At 37.6% G+C, this 25,882-nt stretch overlaps 1 protein-coding gene across 1 annotated transcript; it reads left to right on the top strand.

Annotated features, from left to right (window-relative positions):
• Positions 1–1,966: 1,966 nt before the first annotated feature.
• On the top strand, positions 1,967–25,274 carry lrriq1 (leucine-rich repeats and IQ motif containing 1; the record flags this gene model as incomplete). The annotated part of the gene is given in 26 exon segments (XM_079465997.1): positions 1,967–2,080; positions 2,298–2,403; positions 2,486–2,583; positions 2,785–2,845; positions 3,197–3,417; positions 3,698–5,230; positions 5,332–5,484; positions 5,603–5,753; positions 6,203–6,396; positions 6,893–7,020; positions 8,050–8,123; positions 8,225–8,318; positions 10,329–10,499; positions 12,905–13,240; positions 13,546–13,717; positions 14,296–14,415; positions 15,093–15,182; positions 16,082–16,197; positions 16,346–16,390; positions 16,488–16,576; positions 17,343–17,392; positions 17,394–17,442; positions 21,075–21,204; positions 21,359–21,419; positions 21,677–21,797; positions 24,641–25,274. Coding segments are annotated over 26 exon segments (4,611 nt in total). The 3' UTR covers positions 24,775–25,274.
• Between the last annotated feature and the right edge of the window lie 608 nt (positions 25,275–25,882).

Genomic DNA, 25,882 nt, shown 5'->3' with positions numbered 1-25,882 from the left:
CTTTCCTACAAACTGCAAATGTTCTCTCAGCTAATATTGTCTTATATGAACAGTTAACTTTTAAAGTCTCCATTTTAATAATTAAATGCCTACTAGAATATACATCATAGCCCTGAACTGAATGAGTGTTCAGCAATGAGAGTGAAGCGGAGGTTAGAGCTTTTCTTGAGTGAATCAGCATTTAATATATTCTGACAGCTCAATCTTTTCACATTTCATTTCTTAAAACCACCCAAGTCGTTACCTTTCTCATGACAAAAAAAAACTCATCTGCTCTTTTTATCCTGATCTCTCTGTCCGGTCCTCTGTTTTTTACAGTCAACATACCAACTTAATGGAATTAATGTCGGGATAGAAGTGGACAGCGGTGCCTTCATTGACAATGAAAGGATTAATTTCAATGTGGTCCTAAAAGCCTTATTTCTCAGGATTTTTTTGCGTCATTGGGTTCAAAATAGTCATGGGATAATCAGCAGGTTGTTACATTTTTTTTATAGAATGATAAAGGAAAAACAAAGGTGCACAGACAAAAAGCATAAACCTTAAAGATTTTATTTCAATAGGTTAACTTGAATAGTGACATAAATGGAGTGTCATATGCACAATCCTTAGTCCATTTCTTCTCAGCGACTCCTTAAATTTAAATCTGTAATTTAAGATCTTATGGTCACACACAGGTACTGAGCTCAGTCAATTCTGACAAACTTACTAGTCATTTTATGGAATCCAATGTGTTGTGTTTGGTTTAAGAAAGAATACAATCATTGTTGCTCACAGCTAAAGACAAATTTTCTTCATCAAGTTCTAGTATTTCTCTGTTCCTGTCAATCACAAGGAAAAACTCAATGGGAACAATCTGAAGAAAGCAGTGAGCAGATATGGCAACAGACCAGTAACATAAAGCCCTTTTGTTAAAACATGGGACACTATTCAAACCTGAGCTCTGTCGAGAGCAGAGCAGGCTTTGTCCTAATCACAAGTGCAGATCTGCAGGCACTGCCTACTGTATCTGGTCCCTGTCTGGGTTCCATGCTCTCAAACAACAAGCTTCACACACCTTCCCTGCTAACAAAGAGGTTGATGGCACTCTCCACTAATTGAAGCAGACAAGGCTTAATGATGGGAGTTTTTTGAGCAATTTAACTTGGTGAATGCTTCTGATGAAACATGGACAGTTGATTTGACTTCGATAACAGTCTCCAGCAATGGGAGTGAAATTGTGCAGCCACTCAGAGAAAACTACAGATTGAGCAAAATTGAGTTATGTTTAAAAATGTTGCAGATGCATGCAAGGTAGACTGTATTCATTAAATACTGTACAGTAATTAAGGTCTGATTATTTTCTGATCAATTGTTGAGTTTTGCTAGACAGACCTATTTGGTTGATCTATGTAAAATTGCACTTGAGAATCAAAAATAATGACAGCATTTTCATGTCTGATGTATGGTGAGATTATTTACACATTCTGCTAAACTCAAAATACTGTTTTACGATCCAATACCTAAAATTGTCCACACTGTCACTCCATTTGTAAGTGCACCTAATGTAAAATGTTTTATGTCAATGTACCATTTTACCACTAGTACCATTCTATCATATTTTCTTATAACACGTAGGATATTTTACAAAATAATTTGCGGAATATATTTGTGTGGTTTACTTGCGCCATTCGCCATTATGCGAGAGCGTTCATTAAGTTTGTCCTTCTTGCCACGCTGTATTCTCTGGTTTCCATAGCAACTGCGATGCACGCGAATGGTACACCATGAGGCAAAAAGAGAAACAGGTTCTGGATATTAAATAACAAAAGAAACAAATAAAACTATAAAAAATATCTTATGCTCATACTTTTTGTTTTAAATTCGTAAATGTTCGTGTTTACTGTTGTGAGATGTGTTACTTCACTCTTCATTTACGCAGAAAGGTTTGAACTGGTTTTAAATCTTGGTCTGGTGGTCGATGAAAATGGATGACATGGAGAAAGAGATTGATGAAGAGTTAAGGAAATTGAACTTAGATCCCTTTGAAAATCATTCAGAAGAATCAGAAGATGAAAACTTTACTGCGTTGGATGCAACTGTAAGTGCCATCTGTATTTCAACATGCGTTCGTCCCTCATATAAAACGAATACAAACGTGCTTTTATATTGTATAAATATCTCATATAAGTTGTTTAAGTGTATTGGAAAGTGTATTGCATTTTATCTGACCATGTTTAATTTATATACATTGATGATTAAACTCTCAATACTCCAAAAGCTCATTACACTGACAATCACTTTTGTTTTCACAAAAGCTTCATTCAGAAGATCTTTCTGACTCCGTGCTTGCATACATTGAAGCTTCAAGAAAGCGAATTAATGCCTTTGAACAATTAATCATTGAAGATGCTGAGGAAAAATGTAAGATATTTCTTAAACGAATTTTAATGTTCATATCATATATTATTATGCCTAAATTGAAGACTTTCAATTTCACTTGTAGCCTCCTTGAGTCAGGAACTTTTCGTCACCCACGATGATAATATAATAAGTGAGGGAGCTATGGATTTTATCGAGGAACCCAAAAAGTGGATGGAAAGAGTGAGTCTTGCTTTTTTGCTTGCCTCGTGAGTTAAACCTTTAATTTAGTTTAGTCCCTCATAGTAGCAAAATATCTGTTTTGTTTAGCAGTTTTGTGTGTTCAGACAATGTGAATATAGGCTGTAAATACACAGAGACATGGCATCTGCTAAAAACACAATCTGCATAAGTGTACATTTAAATGTTATATTTTATTTGTAGGTAGTCTGTGGAATGAAGGAACAGGTGGAGTCACAGAATGCTCAGAAGCTCAATATGGAAGGTAAATATGAAAATAATAAGGTTAGATTGGCCTGTATTTTACGGTAACATGAATAAAACCGAGGTTATTGAGGTCAGCAATTAAAATTTTATTATACTGTATTCAAATATATAACTATTTAGTCTTTATATATACTGTATGTACAGATGTTTCAGAAATAAAATACACATTTGTAATGATGCAACATTAACTGCATAGATGGATTAACAGTATTCTTTCACCATTAGATGGCACTCTTTGAAAACATATATAAGTGTATGCACAGTATAAAATACATTTAAAAATAAATATTTTAAAGGACCTCATATTGTAATATTCACACAGTTGCACCTCTCACTGTTTTGCTTTCAGTTGTAATTGACCATGACATTTGCTCTGAGAGTGAATTGCAGCTTAGTCTTGAATGGAAAGAATTGGAGAAAAAAATAAAAGAGGAAGAGGAGCAGAAATTAGTGGCACGGAAGATGGAAAGAGAGCTGCATTTGAACTCCGAGAGGGATGAGAAAGAAAGGAGAAAGAAGTCACTGATGGAGTTCGAGGAGCAGCTAAGGAAGGTAGAGAGGGCCGCTCTGGTAGGTTTGTCTTTAACATTCTTGTGTATGTAATAAAAGGACATTCTATAAATGTAATCAATCTTTCTGAATATTTATAATAGTTTCAAAATGTTGGAGAAAAACATAAAGTTCATTACACAGTGGATCAACAAGAACTGGATAAACAGCAGGTGCGGTAAAACGGTTACAATGAATCATAAAATAAATGTTTTGGGATAAGGTATGCTTCCTTAAGAAATCAATACGTTTGAATGGGATGATGCTATTAATGTTTATTTAATTTAATGTTTAATTTCAGGAGTTTATATGGAAGCTGGAGAAGGAGCTAGAGGAGGAGAAACAGGCTTTTGAGGAGACTCAGCAGGAGGAGAGAAGGAGAATCCAGGAGCTTCAATGCAGATCTGCTACAAAGATCCAAGCTGCTCTCAGAGGAATGTTAGTCCGCCGCTGGAACACAAGAGAGCTCAAGAGAAAGAGAGAGGAAGAAAAAAGACTTGAAGAGGGGAAGAGGGAGTGGGAGAAAATAAAGAAGGAAAGAGAGGAGGAGAGGAAGAGAATCGAGGAGTTAAAGCATTTTCACAGGGAGGAGATGGAGAGACGCAGAGCTGAGTATGAGGTATCAAAAGAACAAGAGCACCATCGTCTGGAGGAAGAGAAAAGACTTGAGCAGCAGAGGAGGAAGGAGGAAGATAGAGGAAGAAGGGTGATGGAAATGAAAATAGAGCAGAACAATATTACAGGTGTAGAAAAAAGAGATGCGAAAGAAGAAAGCCAATGCGTAAAGGCAGAGAAAATACTTCAGCAGCAGAGGAAGAAAGATGATGATAAAAAAGATGAGAGGAGGAAAGAGGTGAACAGGAAGGAAGAACAAAACAACATCACAAATGTGGGAGAAAGGAGAGTGAAAGAGGAGAGCCAATGCCTGGAGAACGAGAAAAACCATCATCCGCAGCCGAAGAAAGAAGAGATGGACGAGGGGAGGAAGGAGGTTAAGAGAAAGGAAGAGCACAACGCAATTACAAGTGTGGAAGAGAGGAGATTGCAAAAGAAAAAAGACAAGGAAAACAAAAGACACGAGGAGAACTTTGAGCAGAATAAAGAATATGATAGAAGGCAACTGGTGAGAAGTAGCAGAGCAGAAAATAAATGTCAAAGTGAGGAGGAAAATGAGGAGAGAGGAGAAAGAGCGATTCAAGATAGTGAGGAGGAGGCAAGGGAAAGAAAAGATAATATGGCAAGAATAAGAGATCTGTACAAGGAGAAGACTGTATTGGACAAAAGTGTAAAAGTAGACAGGTTTGATGATCAGATACTATCAAAAAAGTGCTATACAGAAAAGAAAAAAGATGGCAGTGAAGAACTTCACTGTCAGATGCAGTCAAAAAAGAATCAAAAATTTACTACAGCCCATCCGCCGCCCTTCATAAATGCACATAAAGAACTCTCTAATGACCATTGCATAAGTCTGAAAACTACAGGTCATCTAAATTTCGAAGTGACTCAGGACTTTGATACAGATAAGAAAATCAATGGTATAGAACACAAGATGGACACTAGGGGGCAGCAAGACACTACAACAATTTTGCTTGAAAACTGTGGACAAGAGATCCAAGAATCAGGTTCTGAATGTCAGCCTGACAGCACAGAGCAGAAGCGTTTGGCCTGGATAAAGAACTGCACTCCTTGGTCCATACTGTCATTTCAGAATAAAAAGAAGAGGTCATCTGCACAGTCCCTTAAGAGAGGGGCAAGAAGAGGAAAATTACCCAGTCTGCCACCTTTGTCTGCGGACACTATTCTCAGGACAGGAGCTTGGAGTTCTCTCAAACAGGTAGTCGATGTAATACACTTTAAATGTATGGGCATGGGCCACAGCTATTTCTTGGTTATCTTGTAAGTTCCTGTTAACTGTAATTGTGATGTAAAAATCAGGTTACAACAGTGACTCTGGAAGACCTGCCGGGCTGTAACCTGTCCACACTGTCTCAGTGTAACAAACTACAGACGTTAACCCTTAGACGCTGTGAACTCGTATCCTTGGATGGACTTAATCAGTGTTCTCAGATCAGATACATAGATGTACAGGTGATTATGATCTTTATTAATGTAATTATGCACATTTAGCAATGTCTTATACAAAGCGACTTACAAAAGTGAGGAAAACAACATATTGAGTTAATTCTAATGTTTTTTTTACAATAAGGAGAACTCGATCACACGTGTGGATTGTGCAGGTCTGGCAAACCTTAAAGTTCTCCTGCTGGGTAAAAACCAGCTTACAAACATCCATGGCCTTGATGATGCTGAGAATCTCCAGGTCCTTCAGCTGTCACACAACAACATTTCACGTATAAGTGAGTGTTTATTATTCATAGATGTTAATTTGTCAGTGTTTTATTTGTCATTATGATATTTCGGGATTAAGTTAAATCTTTATATTTGGATGTGGACGTAGGTATCTAGCTAGCATTGTCATTGACCAGTAGGTTGCAGCCTAGTTTCATCTTAGTCTCTTTTACTGCTTTCTTCTAATACCACTCTCAAAATACATCCCGATGTGTCTCCCTTCTGAGATAATGCCATCATATTGAATAAATATGAATAAATATATCATAAAGAAAAGGAAAAATGCAGTTAAAAGGTATTGCTGTCAGCATTAGATAGTGTCCTGCCAATTCTGTTTTTTTAGATTAGATTATTCTTTGGCTGCTATGAGATATTTTCACAGTGCCCCATGATTTAGTACATTCTAACCAGGTTTCTCCAGCAGCATTGGCTTGATGAAATATATTTTCTCTCTTAGGTGGTTTAGGAGCCCTGAAAATGCTTCAGAGATTATTAGTGGACCATAACCAACTGCTCAGCATGAGAGGTTTAAATGAAATGTATACACTTCTGCATCTGGACTGTTCATGCAACCACCTAAGCCACGTCGAAGGTTTGGAGAACTGCGCTCTCCTCAATACGCTGGAGCTTAGAGGAAACAGTTTAACTCAGGTGGAATTTTTCAAAAGTAACAAAATAAGTTACTTGACATATGCCTTCAGCACTGATATCCAGATTGTATTGAATTATCTTCATTTAGTATTTTTCCATTACTTTGTTGTTATGCATTCTTATTCTGATAAGTCAATCTAGAAAAATATTTCCATTCCAGTGTCCAGGAAGTTATTACAAGAAATGCATCATCACCAGAGAGAGCTAGACCACAATGATGACAGCTGTTGTTAACATTATCTTCTAGTAAAACATGCTCACCCATTTAACTGGATTTCTAGGCTGTGGTCACCTTAATTGAATTATTCTTATCTGTTGTGTTTAATGTGTAAATGTTACTTTGCGATCTCATATTTAGGGTGAGAGTTAAGTTTCCACCCATGTCTTCTCATGGGACAGTGTTTGTGGTTGGAAACGACATGTTGACGTTTACTGTGTGGTCATATGGTCATAAGGGGATTGTTTTGTTTTGTTTCATCTCTGGATTGTGGCATAGCTCCCTGTCCTGCATAACCATGTTCTTCTGAGGGACCTTTCTCTGGATGACAATCTTATATCTTCTATTCGTGACCTGGAGTCTTATTGGTTACCTTTGCTCCAAAACCTCTCCTTAGCTCATAACAGGTACTGTAGGGGTCAATACAGAAAATAGCTGTGGCTGAAAACCTAATGAACTGGCAAACAATTGATTTTTTGTATTGTCCAATTTTTTTATCGGCAAATGTGAATGCACAAGTTAAAAAATTAAATCAAAATATATATATATTTTTTTTACAATTTTGCACAAAGCAGCTTCACAATAGATACATATTTGCAGATGCATTGGAGACTCGGGTAAAACATTATAGGATAAGTAAAAATAAATGATATACAAATACAGTATATATAAAATAAATGTACAAATTAATGTTTGAGTAGGCAGTTCACTAGGTTTTAAGACACAGCCAGTGTTTATAACATTCACTTTCAGTAAAATTCTACTCATAGGTGAGATGTGTGTTTTTTATGTGTAAATACTTTCTTGAATGGCAGTTTAATGTGCAGAGTCAACACTACAGTCAACATTCCCATAAAGTATAATCACCGTAGCCCATTGGTCCTATTAAAACATTGCACCTTTTGAACATCTTGAACAGAAGTTGTATTTTATTAGTGGCACAAAAAATGACACGTTTAATACTTAAAGTGATACTCCGACCAAAAAATTTAATTCTGTCATGAATAACTCACCCTCAAGTTGTTACAAACCTACATACGTTTCTTTGTTTGGTTGAACACAAAGAAATCTATTTAGAAGAATGTTAGCAACTGACAGTTCTGGGGCACCATTGACTACCACAGTAATTGTTTTAAAACTTTTGGTTTGGTGAACACAAAATTAGATATTTCAAAGAATTTAGTAAAGCAAACAGTTCTAGGGCACCTTTGACTACCATTTTAAATCTATGGTAGTCAATGGTGCCCCAGATCAGTGCCCTTTTCAGTTGCTAACATTCTTCAAAATATCTTTCTTAGCTTTTAACATAACAATACATGAAACATTTTGGGTGAGTATCACTTTAAATACAATTATTTTCTGAAGCAATGGTGATGTGTCATGTTTTAAATTAAGATGTTTTATTGTTTTTAATCATATTGACTGTTTCCCGTCAGTATAACTGACTTAATTCCACTCTTGGACTTGGTGTCTCTGAGGATGCTCAACATCAGTCAGAACTGTCTTTCAGGTAAGGCGTACACATGGAAGAGGTAAATTTTATTGTATGTTTTTAACTTTATTGTAAGTTTGAATGTCTCATGAGAAGATGCTGTTGTGACTCTCTTTTAGACCTTCAAAATGTTTGTCTGAACCTTCAGGGATGCTTCAGTCTTCAAGAACTCAACCTGACTGACAATCCGCTACAGCAGGAGATGAACTGGAGGTATGTATTTACACCTTCAAAGATTTGCCCTATAGAAGATTGTCCTAGGTCAAAATGAGATCAGATCTTATGACCTTTTATCCTACTTCATTAACGGAAAGATTTATGTTGGATCGGGCAGAAGCTGTCATGCAAACATTCCGGCAAAAGTCACTAAGCATTTCATAATTGTGTGAGAATGTGAAACTAATGTGAACAGGGACATGGGCTGGAAGTGCACCGGGCGTTTAAAAGTAGAATAAACATTCCTCCGTACCGCTGAGCTTCCGGCCCATATCACCACACAAGCAATTGTATCTGTGTCCACTATTGGATTACACAGTGACATCTGTACGCACGTGGACTTAAGTGCTCGTAATTCTGAAAATATTTGCTCAGTTGAGGAACATTTTTCAACTATATGGGCTTCTGCTCTAAAGTGTTTTGAATGGACTTAAATGGGTTGATTCAAAATGAGCAAATTATGTTTTAGTGTGGTGAACAATAACGTGTAAGAGACAGAATAAGGAGATCAAGAAAGTATAGACGCATGTTGGAATTAGTCTCACATTTAAGTGCCAAGCAGTCTGTCTTGATTTTGTTAAAATGGAACGAAAATGACATCATACTTTGTAGTTAGGATGGCCTAAATAGTTTCAAGTTGGCAACACATTTATTTTCCAGAAAATGTGCTTTGCAAGATCTTACAGTGTGACGATATCCGAAATATTTATGTCCTTTTTGGTATTTTGTTAAATATGAAAAAAGAAGTGTGTTCTTTCTTAACGTCTGCTTTATTCGGCAGTGACAGATAAGTTCATTCGAATCTGTCTCTGTATTCTTCTGAACTTTGTCTAACCCTTAATGCCAACAACGGAATTAGAGCCAGTGTTTTCCTCTCTCTCCACTGGTTCTTTCATCCCCATCCAGTGATAACAGAGGCTAAATTAAAGTACTGAAGGATATGTCAAGGAAGTACACAGCACATGACCATTCAGAGTATGGAAGAACAGAGGGATTTCAGTAAGATTGATTGAACTTCTGTTTGTCTCTGTTTACAGGGAAGTTTTTACTAATTGATGAGTTAAATCAGTAGCTATAGAAGCCAAAATGAGCATTTGCATATCACATGACCATGCCCACATTCAAGAAAAACGGCTTGGCAAGTGTTTCTACAAAATGTTCTGTGGGCTGCCATTTAAGTTAATAGGTTATATTTTTGTTGGTTATATTTTTAAATATACATCTTTTTCAATAGGTACCTTCACAATTCTACAATATTTTAATTCTACAATAATTACATTGACACTGAATTTATCACTCCTTATTCAAACCTCAGTTCCTTAATATCTTTTTTTCCTGCCAGCATGCTCCAGCAAAGTCCTGTGTTTGCTCATACACTGTCGTACATTTAAACACAGACCAAAAAGGCAGTACAGGCTCGCTCGAAATGTCTCTGGACTGAGGCCAGCAAACCCCTTTTCATTTCTAATCCCCGCCATGTATCATCATGCAGGTTCTCACTGAGAATAGCAGACTCTGACTAAACCTTTTTACTCGACGTGCAGACGCTCTTGTTGGTTCTCTTGGGTCCAGAATGTCAAACTCATTAAATGTTTTATCCCCATTTCCTAACCGATTTCATCTGCTCAATGTAAATATTCCCCAATAGAAAACCCACGGAGACAGAAAGGGAGGGTCTGGAACCAACATTTCCCTGTTAATTTTTTATGATTGCAGTGGACAGTCAATGGGGTAACATTACATGTTACACTAACTGTTTTATGTCCAAAAGATTTTAAAAAAACCATCTCCCTACTCTACCCCTATTATCGTTTTTCTTTTTGTGATCTCAGAGAAACTTTTCACAATACATAAATATAAAAATATGATTAAATGGAACATTATTGGTCTATTCAACCACTCAAGGTCTACAGTGTGATGCACATTGTAGCACATTGTGTGGTCTTTTCACTTTTCATCATGCAAATTTTCATCATGCAAATCCCTTAAATGCCTGTTTTCTTTCAGGTCCTTGCTTCTGGAGACAGTGCCTGGCTTGATTAAGCTGAATAATGAGCAGACATCTGTAACAGCAGCATCCTCTAAAGGCCCAAGACAGCAGTGGAGTTTCCAAGCCCTTTGTCAGGCACAGCAGAGACAGCGTGATTCACTCCTTCAGAAACATAAGATGGAGATCAGGTGAAATCTTATTTCAGTCTCCATGAAAAACCAATAAAGGCTCATTAGGTCAAAATTGAAATGCTGGATGAAGAATAAAGCAATGGATGTAAATTATACAGAGTCATTTTATTCTCCTAAAATCAACACGGATCCACAAAGCCCAATGTCCACAGTGAGTCAAAGTGTTGTTGTAAATGTCTAGTGTCTTCAAGCATTAACTATTTAAAGGTTCACAACACCAATTGAATTTAGGAAACATGGAACAAGAAAATGGAATACAGTAGAATACAATAGTTTATTTTTATTATAATTTAATTGTTAAAATAAGTAATCTCTAAAAAAGTATTCAGATTATCCTATTGTAATAAACTTGAATGGTTTGGGCATTCAATTTTTGCAAATCGGATGTCCAAAAACAGAGAAAACTAAGCTGTTATTTATCAGGTTTGTAAGATTTTTACACGTTTCATAAGTTTTAATTTATGCAAATTTAACATTAAATAGTCATTACAGTCGTGAGTTCTCACATATCTGCAAGATATGACATTTTGACATATATAGAAATAAAAGTCCCTAAGATGCTGTCTCAGACCACCAACACATAAGTCAGAACACTCGCCATGTTTCATAAAGGATGATTGGCAGACGTCTGTGTGTCCTGCGGTTCAAGCTGAGGTCTCTCATGGCTTGGAGGACTTTAGAAATACCTCCCTCCAACCCTTCCGCCGCACACTCCACACAAAGAGTCTTTTGGACTCCCGTGGGGACTGCTGCAGCCATTTAACATCTGACCTGACCCAGTGTCAGTCCCAAGATTTGGCAAGGTGAAGACTTTGCTGTCTGACTGGTATACAATGTTATATCAGTGCCTGTGTTGATCTGAAGGCATAGCGTAACCAGTTAACCCCAACATATTCCTTTAATTTCATTAAACTGCAGCAAGAAAATGAGATTTTCTATGGCTTGCCATTAAATCGTAAATAGCCGTATTTATGATGCACATTAGTTCTGCGCAAGAACAGGTTGAATACGTTTTTGGAATCAGAAAATGAAAACCTTTCCCAATTTTTCAGAGGGAGTTTCAGCTGTCAGAGAGTAGAGGGACTGTTTAAGGTCTAAGATTGTATTTGTTTGCCTTGGCTTCTTGTAACAAAGTTTGCCTTTCAAGATGTCCGTTGCCGACTATGTATGCAATTTGACATTGATTTGTTTTAATGAGGTAATCAAATTAACCATTATAACCATACGTCTTTGTGTTTGCACTTGGTGTCAACAGGTTTCAACAGTAGTTTTGTTTCATGGTTCAAATGTACATTGCGTCTGACTCAATGTTCTGTTGCAGAACTGAGGTGTAACTGCTTTGTGTGTGGGGTGGTGCTTAAGCATGTCAGAGGATTAGAATAGCAGGGACTCTGTAGTGACAGAGATGGTTTATAATGTTGACAGCAGGGACAGCTTGGGGGTCAGAGGCATGAGGGGCCAAAGTCACCATGGCTAATAGAGTAATTAGAGTAACATTGAGGCACCTTTGTAGAGAATTTCGCTGAAGATCACAAACAAATATACATCTAATAAATATAATAAAGTGATCGCTCACCAAAAAAAAAAAATTCGGACATCAGTAATTTACCATATACTCCTGCTTGGTATGTCTGGGTGAGTAAATGATAAAATGATGTACAACTGGGTGAACTATCTCTTTTAGTTGTCCTAGTAATGTTGCTGTCGATTCTGTCCGTTTAGACTGGTATAAATTCACATCCAGAAAAAATTGTTTGTACATTACACAATGTACATTAATGTGTTGTGTAAAATATAATTCAAATCAGAGGATTTCCAGTTCTCAGCATGCGTAAGACTGTTGGAGAGTAATTTTCTTAAAGGGGTAGTTCACCCAAAAATGAAAAATCTGTCATAATTTACCCTCTTTTCATTTCAAACCTGTCTGACTTTTTCTCCTTCTGCAGAACACAAAATATTTTAAGCATCCATTCATTCGCATTGGTTTTGGTGTTCATACAGTAGAAGTGAAAGGGTGCCAGTGCTGTTCGCTTACCAACATTCTTCAAAATATCTCTCTTTGTGTTCTGCAGAAGAAAGAAAATCATACAGGTTTGAAATGACAAGAGGGTAAGCAAATGATTACAGAATTTCCATTTCCAGTAAAGAGAAATGTAATGTTTAATGAGTTTAATGTTTAGCGATCTTTGAGATTTAGAAGAGTTTGTTATATTTTTGAGTTTTGTTATTATCATTGTTCAGAAGGGTGATAAGTTTCCTTAGGTTGTGGGAAGTTACTTTTAAACCTAAATTTCTGTAAAGCACTGTTAACTTCATATATTAGAAGAAATGAATGAAAAGTTTGAAGCTTCAGTTTTTTAACGACTGTCATTTATGTTTTTTTTTCTGTGTTGCACTAACAGTTCTGTGCCCTCTCAACACGATGTCCAGCTTCTTTCCAGTGGTCACTGTGCAGACCTCTTCAAATTGGCAGTGGACCAGCGTTATGCCCATGAATATGGAGACAGCTTTGTTACGGACGATCCTCCATCTTCCACAGCTGCTGACAGCAGTCAGTGTGATTTTTCTGAAGCATCTCCATCACAGAGGATAAACCCAGAGAAGCAACCTCAGCATACAGCAGATCCCCAGAAGACTCACCATGAGCTTCAAACTAATGACCTTCAAACCGACTTCCCAGACAGCTGTACGGAGAAACGAACTGAGAAGGAACCTGTTCAGATGTTGAACCTTGAAAAGTATGGCTCTCTCTCACACAACACATGTTTTACACAACTTATTGACGTCACATGATGTTTACAGTTTTAACGTTGTTGTGGATGTGAAGAGGAAACATCTTGCATGATTCGAAGGTACATTTTATTTTAACTGAAAGTAACCAGAATGAACTCCTCGCTAAATCAGTGAGATGACATTGGATCCCTGGTGTGTCTTTCTCCAGATGTTTTAGGGCAGATGAATCATCCCAAGCTTGAGTTCAGTGACATTCATTTAGTCATTTATGACCTCGGTGAGTCATCAGATAAAATTGTCTTTCACTCAGAGCGGCTGTGGTCATCCAGCGATGCTGGTGGAGATACGTATTGCAGAGACGTGGGGCCCCCTCAGGCTTAATTGCAAAAACTACAGAAAGATTGAATATTCGTAGGATGGAGGAGACCAGCATTGAGAGGCCAGAACTTCCTAAGAGCGACCGTGCTGCTGTTGTTATACAGGTAAGACTTTTTAGCAGTTTGTTTATTCAAAGATATTTGGAGACATGGACAAATAACCAGACTTTTGCCTTAGAATTTTTTATCTACTGCTCTTACCTCTGGAAAGGTTTCCGTACCTCATATTATGAATATCATAAATAACTCAAATGAAATTAAATCATCTTCATTGCGCTCTAACTGGCTAAGGCTTGTTTTGGATCGGTAGGTAGCGCTTTTAAAAACAACCTATTTCTTTCACATATGTAACTTCAATAAGGGATATTTTCTCTTTCTGCCTGTGTTTAATGAGTCTCCGGGGACTCGAACGGGGAGAAAAAAATGATTAATCAGATTCCAACGTGTCGCAGGAGTGGGAGCGCCGGAGTTCTGATCCACTAAGTCTTTTTTCCCGCGGGGAATACGCAGATTTAAAGGCAACCCGGTGTTACATTTGTCTTACAAAGCCAAAGTCACTGAAAGTTCAAACTGCAGACCACAGGGCAATTAAATAGTGGTTAACATGTTTTATCTTCCTAATGGGATAACACACAATATTTATGCTTGTATATGATTCATGGTCGTATGTGTTGCCCCTGCAGGCTGCGTGGAGGGGCTACAATCTGCGGAGAAGACTGGCCTGTGCTCTTGCCTTCGCGCGGCTCATGGAGAGCGATGAGGACTTTGAAGAGGTGGACACGGACAAATTCATTTTTGATGAGGTATGAGCAGATGCGTGGTGCTCCTGCCATTACGGCGATGTGGGCAGACTGATCGCTGGGACTGGTGGGTCGTAAGATCTTTAACTAGCACTTGTGGCAGCGAGGGAGGAAGCTGTCATCAGTGATTAGGTGCAGAAAAAGTGCAGTCAACGAGCGGGAAGGGAAAACGTTGTTTCTTTTGACCTTTTTTCTGTCTATTTGCATCAGATTTATTTAACGTAACTTTGGCTTAACCCATGCATTACGCTAAGTGAGCTCATCTGCGTAGCTTAGGTGATTCATTATAGTGAATTAGGATGTCACGTTACGTTTCGTGTTTTGGTTTTTTGCGTACAAAAATTCGCAGGACTTTAAGATCAATTTAGTTTTTCTTTTTGAAAAGTTCTACCGACATTCATTTACGCACACTGGCAAATTTATTCATCACGACTTGAGCAAAAAATAAACATGCTCTGTTTTGAAGTAGATATGAGCTCAAGTGTTTGTGCACACTGAAAGCATCAATGCTAGTTCAGTGCTTTTAGTTTAATGCGATCTGCCACTTGCTTTGAAGGAATAACAGAAAAATAGAGATGCATTTCATCAGCTGTAAAAATCCCATCAGATGTCACTTTGGAACGATGCAATACATATACAATACAAGCTCTTTGCTTTCATGTGTTCTGGGTTGTGACTAGAAGGCGATGGAGAAAGACTGGATAAGCCTGCATTCCAATATGTCACCGGCCAGGGCGATGCCATATTCAGCTCACTCGCCGTTGCCAAAGGTAACAGCTCCACTAACCCTCCCTCTGTCTGTGGGCCGGCACAATCAGAGTCTCTCGAGGTGATTAAGTGCCGGCTTTATTGCCTCCAAAAACACAATTACTTTCTGGGCCGCCTCAAACTTCCTTCTCGTCAGCAGATGTCATTTTTCAACGTAGTGCTTTTTCTCCCGTGGTTTCTTTTCTTTAGAGAAAGCCGGGCTTTTCCATCACGGTAGCGATGCCGTGATGGGACGCAGCTGCTGTGGAGATGTGGAGATTGTAGGATGCAGTTCAGTGTTTTAGAACCAAGATGAAGACTGAGTGATCAGATACAATGAAACACTTTACACGCATAAATTATTCTAGTTTAAAGTGCATATAAAGCACATTTATTTTTGTTGGAAGTATTTCCTTTAGCAAGAGCTGTATTTCATATTTTCGGAAAAAGGACTAGTTAACCAAATTACCTAAAGTAAAGTTTTATTTTTGGTTAAGTAAAAATGTGCCGTATATAGTTTTATTTGAAAGGGATAGTTCACCCAAACATTACAGTTCTGTCATCATTCACTCTTCCTCAAGTGGTTCCAAACCTGTATACTACCATACCAACATTCTTCCAAATATCTTTGTTCAGCAGAAAAAAACGTATACAGGTTTGGAATTACTTGAGGGTGGGTAAATGATGACAATTTTCCTTTTTGGGTGAACTGTTCCTATAAGATAACAAGGATATTGTTTATGTATGACCAATACTGATTTTGATGCAACATGCAAGTTCAATCTCTTTATTTCCTGATTTTAATCTCCTGATTTATTTAAATTTGATGTTGGTATATAAATTCTGTAAATGAGTAATACTGATCAAATTTGCAGACTCCTGTTTTGTGGCATTTACTAATAGTTGTGGTATTTATTTACAGTGTCCATTGCATCGTGAGAGTCCACCTGTTGTTCCACGTCTACCCAAACATGCCTGGTCAGATAGTAAAGGTGCAGTCCGCATGGAACAAAGTGTGTCACCTCACCTTAAAAGCAGGTAATGAGAATATAGCCATTGAACTTTTCTTATCATACCTCAATAGATGATCTGTATCCCGAGACTTTGTGTCTCATCCTGATGAAAGTAAAAGGAATTATTTTTGAATTTTCAGTAGGTTTACGAAATATTCTGAATCAATGCTCAGAAACAACACCCTTTCCGAGAGGTCAGAAACAATCCTCAAAGAATGGTATGTTCCTGCACTACTTGTAATTTTTTCAATTCAATGTATTTTTTCTACATTAATGTGTAACTCAATTGGTTCATCTTGTTGGTATCTCTCTTAGGGGCTTCACGAGCAACTCCACTGCTCTTCTCATGCTGAAGAGAGCCAATAAAATGAAGGGCAGTAAACCACAATGCAAAAGATTATTGGGTAGGTCGGTCAGTCTGTGTATCCGTCTAGCTATTTCCCTTGAAACAAAACTCTGGAGGAAGAATATTTTAAAAACATGGTTCAATATGCATTGCATGTTGGTTATCCCATTAAAACTGAGAAATAAGCTGTTCCTGTATAAAAAGATACGGACAGTCTTGGGGACTTAATGAAAAAATGCCAATTTCCCTCAAATCATGCCTGTCTAAACATCTTTTTAATTCCTTTTTTGTCTCTACCTCTCTTTGGCGAGCCGTTGTAGTACACTAGCGTGACATTCTATATGAACCTTAATCTGCCATAACAGCAAGCAGCCTCATGCCTTGTCATGTTCCATTGACCTGTCCACAAACACGCTTACAAGTCTTAGGGCTCTAACGTTCCCCCTTGTAAAAAGTCCAAAAGTAGCTTTTATTACTAGGTGCTAGGGGAACATCAGTACTCATAAGTTCAATGGGCCGTGAGTCTGAGAAGAAGCCCAGACGGAGTGAGTAGTCCTGGCCTGGATCCTCCAGGGTTGGCCTGAAGCCGGCTTTGATCAAGGTCAGGAGTGCGTGACTCTAATGCCACAAATCCAATCATGGCCCCATGAAATGAGGGCCTGTGTCGAGCTCTCCGAGCACTGCTTCATGGGCTCTTTGGTCTCCTAATGGAAAGTGAAGCTTTGGTTTCTGTCAGTTTTCTATTTGCCCTGGTCTGCTCCATGAATGCAGCGTTCGCATGAGCTCATTCGTGGCTGCGTTTTTGTCTGCGTTATGTGTTCTAGACCCAAACGCACGTCTGGTCTTGTTCAAGAGCCACAGGAAGCAGTATGTTTTCAAACGAAGCTCAAAGGCGGACTAGGCAGAAGTTCAAGGACTTTAAAGGTACAGTAGGGCGAAATTGTTGATTGACGTATCAAGGTATTCACTAAATGAGTTACAGGAAGAGTTTATCCAAAAATTCTGTCATCATTTACTCACCCTCTTGTCAAACCTGTATGACTTTCTTTCTACTGCAGAACACAAAAGAGGATTTATTTGAAGAATGTCGGTAATCATTTAGTTTTTATTATTTCTTTTTATTTGTCCACAATAAATGTTGAAGAGATGCGATCCATTTAGTAATCTACATGGGTTGAATCCATATATTTAATTCGTCAACTGGGACACCCTTAAACCTGCCTTGCGTGTCGTACACGAAAACATACACATTGCCACATAAAATTGAATACACATGATGGGATTGTAAATAGCTAGCTAATAGGTTGTGTGGGATGGCGGAGAATAAACAAGATGATTGTATTTCAGGAGACTTTGTAGCGGACCTGAAGTGTGAAATTGAGTTAAGTGCAGAGGAGGTAGGGCACTCAGAGGGTTTCAGAGCGAGTTGTCTGCAGCCCTGGTGCCACACCAGGGGGCGGGGCTTCCAGCGAGATGCTACCGAGGGGGGTCGAGCGCAAGAGATAAGGATTGGGAGGGAGAGATGAAAGGCCAGGGCAAAATAAATTAAACGAAATTCTTCTTACATTTAACATTTGCTTTCTTTCTTTAGTGCTTTTTTGTTGTTGTTGTTGTTCCGACTCCATCAGTCCCGCGGCGTATGTAAGCTGATACCCATTTTCAAGCGGGTTACTTCATATCCAGCACATCCACAAAAGAGAGCTCGGATAAAATAAACACAAGTGAGTCGGATATCTTGGAAAGAATCTGTCACGGCTTCGGGGGGCTAATCACCTCCAGAAGGGGGCTTGGAGCATTCGGCTGAAATGTAAGCCCCTGCTGGGGGAGAGCAGGGGAGCGGCGGCCGGCCTGTAGCCTGAGGCTTGGGGCCGTCTCGAGTGGGGTTGGGGTGGGCTTTTGGGGTTGCATTGCTGGTGCCTTCTGCAGGTCAGAAGAGGGGAAGAGCAGGTAGCCTAACACCATCCCTATCCAGAACATAGTGCTCAGTTACCCGGTTAAAGAGCCAGGCCATGATGCCCAAGGTGATCTTACACTCTTACATCTATGTGAATGTATAATTTAATATGATGTAAAATCTGATGCTTTTTAAACACATGCTTCGATTCTGAAGTTTAAATGAATGTGTTTTTTCTTTCTAAATGTTATTAATTCATATAATGACTATTAATATTGAACATGAAACTCTTGATGTTTCTTAACATTTTCTATATACAGAGCACAAATGCTTTTTGCTGTCCTCTTTTGATTGACAGGATATATCGACCCTACATATGGAATTGACTTAGCTTCACTAGTAGTTTTGGTTTTTGGTTATGCTTTTTAAATTTAGCTCCCAGCAAATGAAGTTGGAAATTAATACTTAAAAAACAATAATCAGAGATGATTTTTAGAACCTCATTATAAACCAAATAAAACAAGGATAGAATCTTATTTATTAAAGCCAAGCTTTTTATTTGATCTTTTCTCCTGCACAAGCGCAGTCAATAAATCTCCTAATAAAATGTTATCAGATTCCTTCCATCGATTTGAACCATTTCTAGTTATTATGATTGCCCATGGGTTATGAACGACAGGCACTTTTTGCATTAAAAAAGAGTTTGTAGCATCTGTTTGTGTATGTGTGTGTGTTGACCGCTGATTGACCGCCTGTGGTCTGCTCTCTGGAGGTGAAGGTTTGACCCAGGGTAAAGGAAAGTGGGAGACAGAACCTTACGATAAAAGACCTGACCTCCCTCTTTGAGTCTGCTCAGAGAACTCCCAAACAATCAAAGCCCCATGGGTATGTCTCACAAACACACGCACACACAGGCACTCTCCGACCAAAAGGACACATTTCACTCAGCGTGTTTTGTGCATGTGGCATGGCTTCATTGTGATTAGGCATTTTGCTGCTAAAATTCCAGTTTTGTATGTCAGACCTTAAAATACCTGGAAGGCATTTTTGATAGATGTGGATATAATTGATTTAAGCTTCATCACGTTGAAGGTTCATGACTGTGATTTGAAAATGTATTTTGAATAGGGGAAAATATAAGAAAATCATTGAGTAAAAAATACTGGTAAGCTATCTAACTATAACATTCAAGACAAATTCAGGATGAAATAAATGAAATTGAAAACGGTATAGATAATAAATGTTATTTAAAAACTTGTGTATAATAGTTTGTTTTCGGGTGTTAAATACAAAGATATGCAATATAATATTTCACTTCAACATTAGATTGAATTGTATGCAAAAAAAGTATTAAAAAAGGTCCACTTTTTAAACATCTACTTTAAAAAGAACATTCATCTTAATCTGTGTTCGTTGTTCTATTTTAGCCCTGTGTGTGAATTTATTTTAGTTGTGGGATTATCAGGGAAGTTTTAATCTTAGTTTTGAAAGGCTTGACCTTGTTTCTGCGCCTTAGTATTGTTATAAAGGAAGCCGGATTTATTAAAATACCTGCACAATGACCTTAAAGAAGCCACTTTGACTCGCTTTGTTTCTATTAGCCTGACTCCCCTCATGAAAGAACTGATTCTCTGACTCCTGTCATCGCCATAGCTTCACCACACGGATAATGTACTTAAGAGTTCCTCTAACAGGCGTGACTCCTGGGCCCCCTGATGCCCTGAGGGTGGGATCGATAGGGGGATGCCGGTTCGAGAGCTACTGGACACCAGTCGTATATATGTATCTGTGCTACCTCTGAAGTCTATCCTTCGCTAGTATCATCATCGATTAAAATTGTTTTATTAAGTTTCTTGTATGTTGATGCACAGTTTGTATACATTTTACATTTGTATACAGAGTTATAAAAAATAAGCCTATTCTTTCCCCATCCATATTATTCCCCATTAACATTTTTCTTTTGTGTTTACCCAACCATATATGTAAATGACAGTAAAGACATTGTTTTGAAGTAGTACAACTACTGAAAGGAAACATGTAATTGCTGCCATTGTTGTTTAGTGGATTTTCAGCATCGCTTAAGCAGCAAAAAAAAACATTTTTCGTACAGCCCTTGGGTAGGAGTTAATGGCTTGACATTTTTAGTGGATTTTCAATTAATCTATGACAACTGTAACCCATAAACCTTGTCCGCTCTTTAGTTTTTGGCAAAACCATGAAAATAACTTAAAGAAATGGCTCATTAGTTCCAGCACTTGGCCGTTGGATGTCATTATCAATTCTTGCTAGTCTCCGCTGCGATATCGTGTTTATTTAGAATTAGACCTTTTTGGTGGCACGTATCAACACTGTCCAAAAATATTTCTACTTACCAACACATTTGGTTTATTTATTGCGCAATAAACTTCAGCCACAAAATTTATTAAAACAAATGTAATTTGCAAGTGTTTCTTAACCTGTAGTTTTATAATGATGTTATGTTGAGCCATACAAATAGTTTTTTTTACTGTTCCTTCTTAGATAAAATCCAGTACAGTTTATAACATTCTTGTTACTTGATTCATTTTCTTGGTGCTTATTGGGACTCTTCTTAAATGCAATATTTATTGCCGTTTGTGTTTAACTGATTGAATATTTTTTTTTTCTGTTTTATGTCGTGCAGTTCGTCAAGTTAAGCATGAAGTTCAGAACACACAGAGAGTCAAGGAACCACAGAATTATAAGGAGAAAGCTTACCAGTGGCTCCACGCGCAAGCAATTCATCCTCACACAGATGCTGCCGTCTTAGGACGGTAAGATACTTAGTTTAGAGAAATACTGTACACAAAAATAATATATTATAATCTAATCAGTGATGAATACGAGTGGGGACTTTAAATGGGCACTAATAGGTCTTAAATCATTGTGCTGTTTATCTGTAAAACTATTCTGTGATTTGTTTTGTAGGGATCATTTCCTCCCTGAGATTGATCGCGATATTCTTGATGGTGCAAGGGTGCAGCTTGTGGTAAGATTGGTTTTCTGTATTTAAACGCTTAAACAAAATTAACTGCAAAACAATTTTTAAATAACTAACTAAATAAATGAAAGTAATAAATATTAAATACTAAGAGAATATAGTCTTGCTAAAACGGTTGCTTTAAACAAATTAAAATAGAAATGAAAGTGGGAGTGTGGGAGTGTGTGTGTGTGTGTGTGTGTATGTATGTATGTATGTATATATGTGTGCTGTTCATATTTTTATGTTACAGTTTTGTTTTTAAGGCCAGTGTTGGTGGAAGGAGTGGTGTAGATTCAAGAGGTAAGCTTTGGGCAAATACCACTGGTGTCTCTCCACCTCCTAACAAACCAACTCGGGCACGGAGACATTCAACTGAACATGAAAGTAAGTCTCAAAAAAGTTATATATATTGTGAATAACTTTATGCCAGATTTATTTTTATTATTTATGTGTTTTCAAAATACTGCCTGAACAAGCCTTTTGCTTTCATAGCTTATTATATTTCAAGAATGGATGTGTTCATAAAAGAAAGGTTATAGAGTACAAAAGCTTCCCATTAACATCAGAAACATATGTCGCGTTATCTTTGCCCTCAGTGTTGATAATATCACACAAGCCACAGAGAGCAAAAAATGAAACTCCCCTTTTCCAGTGTTATTAAAACATATATATTTTTTGCTGTATGTCTTTTATTTTTGTATTTAAGATTACACTCGGATGACCAACTCCATATGATTCCACCCAGTAATCATTTCTGAAATGATAAAGAATGTTATTAATAAATAAAAAAAGAAGGAAAACATCACACAATATTGTACAGGTAAAATATGTCGGTCAAGGCCCAAATCATGAACTGCACCGCAAAGAAAGTGACAGCTTATTGCGACATTATAAACAGTATAGCATACATGGTCATAGTATTTTTATCATCTTTTTTTATAATGACAGCTGTTACAATATCACACCAAACTAATATAATTGTGTTCCCATGGTGATGTAGATCAAGACAACATGTTCTATTGTGTGCCTGAATAATTTTGCTTGTGTATGTATGAACATGGCTGCATACGTGCGCGTGTCATCTCAGTATTTAGATGCCAGGGTCGATTAGGGGACGAGGGGAATAATCTCTTTTTCAGCAGGAAACAGCGAGCGAGACCTTTGACAGATCACTGAATAAGTGCTAGCTCTGTCACACACGCACTCGCTGCAGCCTGACAATGATTCTAGTGAGTGACATAAGCAGGGCTCAGCACATTTACAACTGTGATGTAGGACTGAAGGCTTTTCACTGTCTCTCCTAATGAAGCTAAATTGGAATCTGATGATGAATTGAAAATTAAATCCACGAGGAAACTGACGGACTCACTGAGTGACAGACTGTCTGTCTGTCTGAATAACTTAATCGAGTCTTTCACATCGAGGTATTTATAGGTGATTTATTGGAGTAAGTTAAGCAGTACAAAGTATTGTGAGCCTGTTTATCCGTGGATCAATGCTGTTATCATGCTTTTTTAAAGAGAGTTTGATGGTCTGCATGCAAAATTTTATTATTAGGGGGTGATTCTTAAACTACAGCCCCATTACCCCTTGGGTTGATTCAGACCCTGCATTTCAGTTAGTATTTTATCAAATTTCCCAACTGCTTGTTTCAATCTTATTCTAAAAAAAATATCATCACATTTTAACTATGATTATCTAAAGAAATAGAAGATATTTATATTGAATAACCTATATTATTTAATGGTGTGACATTTAATTATTTTAACATAAATGCAAATGACAAGATATATACTATACGAGTATTGTATTTTTACATTAAGTATTATATTCAAGCATTTCTTGTACGAGTGTTATATTTTGTTTGACTATAAGTTAATCTCTATTTTTGTCAAATTATGAAAGGTGTTAATATTTTTGTGTACATTTATGATGATGAATAAAATGCGAGCCATAAAATGAACTTTAGCTACTTTTTTCCAAAAGAATAAAGTAGAAATTTTATTTGTACAGAAATGTATAGAAAATATACAGAATAAGATTATTCTCTGATACATGTATAAACTTACTCTTTTGAGTGTTGTCAGTGGGTAAATGAAACTAATGTGAGTCAGAAAAGTGTTGGAGAAAGTTTTTTCACTAGTGTCTTACAGTTACATTGAAGGCTCAGAAAATGTTTTATTCCCGTGGCGTATTAGCCTGTCTGTTGTTTATCAACTAACATAATATAAGATTTCCCAGTACCTCATAGGCCTCTTGTCATTTGAATTGAATCAGTGTGAGTCATTAAGTCATGGGGCTGAGGTTGACAGGCTTAGTTCTACGTTCAATTACGAAACGAGATCCACAAGTACTGCTTAGCTTTAATGCAACAAGATACCCTCTGCTAACTGGGGCAGAGCCATAAAGAACAGTTTAAGGAGCCATAAACGTTTTCATTATGTGTGTTGAGGAAATCTCCCGGTGCCTCATTTTTGCCCCCTTTCAAAGGTAATGGGAACAAAATGGCTGAAAACAATTTGTTTGGTCACAGCGGTTAAACGAGTGTGTGGCCGTTTTATTAAGTATCGACCCACAAAACTGGAGCAACAACATGGGTTTCTTTTAATATAAATGTTGAGGGTTTAATGTGTGATTAATATCCATCCGAGGCCGACGTTCATTTTTTTCCACCTCACCCAATGCAGACAAAGAACAAACAAAGACTAATTTTATGAAAACAAGATTTCGTGTTAGGTGAAAAATTTAGACATTTATAAATTGTATTTAATTTATAATGAGCTTTGGAAAATAAGAGCTATTTGGCTTTGAGGTGGCTTAGCGCTAAATTGAGCTTTGAAATAAAAATTATGCATCGTTTTCTGAATACGGTTATACTATTTAAAGGTTGCGTATGAGATTTTCCTGTCCCTCCGTCTTTCTCAGTATTTCTCGTTGGCGAGTGCGGCAGAGGCTTTTACACGTGGAACGCATCAGGCACAGAAAAAGGCTCGCTTTGTTCTCTGTTTGAAAAGAACTGTGCTTAACTCACTGTGGAATAGACAACTCTGATGGGCCATAGCATATGGATAAGGACCATGAATCCCTGCTGGACGAGATCTTCAAATCTATACTTAATAGTATACCATGGCACTATTGCGGGCATGCATGTTCAGTTTGCTGAAATTATTTTGTTTTCATCCATTTATAACTGAATATGTATTGAAATATTGTTTTTGTTCTGATAGGGACAGAAGTTCCATCACCCAACAGAGTCAGTTCAGCTCCGTCCCGAAAGGAACGCATCTCATTCCGGGATGACCCTGTCCGGCAAAGTGGAGGCTGGGGTGGGGGAAAGAAGAGGACTCAATTGAACAAGTAAAAGACAGCCACATCAGCGTCAGTTTATAGCTCTTAGATAATATTGATTCAGTTTTTATCTTTTCATTCACCTTCGTATTTGTGGCCGTGTATACGTCCAGAGTGTGATGGATGTCTTGTTGATGTAAGCCCTTAACAAGACTTACAATGCAGTGAAATTCCCTGCAGCTGCTGTTTTTACTAAAATCCAGCTTCCTCTCCTCCAAACGAATTAGAAGCAATGGATGAGATATAGCCCAAATATCTGCAGGCGGTCACAGGATACGTATTGCTTTCAAGTATCACTCCATTTAATGTGAGCACCGTGAGTCATGAAATGGGTGGAAACCCTTTACAAATGACATGCTTAATATGCAGACAACGACAGCCAATAGAAACCAGCTCATTCCTGTTTTAATTTACTTTTTTTGTTCTTTGCTTGTACTGGGCTTTTTCCTTTGTGTTGTTCTTAAGAGCGTTGTTTTCATAAAAATAAAAGTGAAGTATGTTTATTGAAAGTTATAAATCAAAAATCACTGTCAATGAAGTATTTGTTTTGTCTACATTTTTGCCACAAACATTCATTTTGTATTTGATTTGATAAAACGCTAAAAGCACAGTTCCAATGGCATACAGGGTCCAAAAATGTGTTTTTCTATAGCGTTATCAGATAGCGATAGCTGTGTTTGTGTGTTTTAATTTGCACATCAAAAAGCTGACTATTCACAAACACTGGTTGGAAAAGTAGTTTCTGGCACCATCTTAGAGCTGATTTTCTTGGGGGGAGTTTTGGCAGCGTGTTTAGGCAGGCCATCCATAGGTCTCAGACTCATAATGCAAACACCCCCCTGGCTAAACTTGGTGTACTGTAAACATATGTGTGTTAATACATACATAGAAATAGGACCAAATTTGAGTATTTTCAACAGGACGGTTACAGACTGGTTAAACGGGTGCCTTATCTCATTAACTTAACGGTTCCAACTCTCCATTTTTGCTACCCAAGCTCTAAAAAGCTAAATGACTTCACAGACAGAATGCCAGTGGGTAATTCGTGCCAGTTGTTACTCACTGCAAACCATGAGAGATAATCTTTGCAACTGCCAGTGTGAGCAGATCTGTGCCGGGTT

This window comes from Barbatula barbatula, assembly GCF_947034865.1.
Source record: "Barbatula barbatula genome assembly, chromosome: 10".
In the NCBI taxonomy this organism is placed as follows: domain Eukaryota; kingdom Metazoa; phylum Chordata; class Actinopteri; order Cypriniformes; family Nemacheilidae; genus Barbatula; species Barbatula barbatula.
The sequence above is the reverse complement of the archived record's forward strand: the minus strand, read 5'-3'. Positions and strand labels throughout refer to the sequence as shown.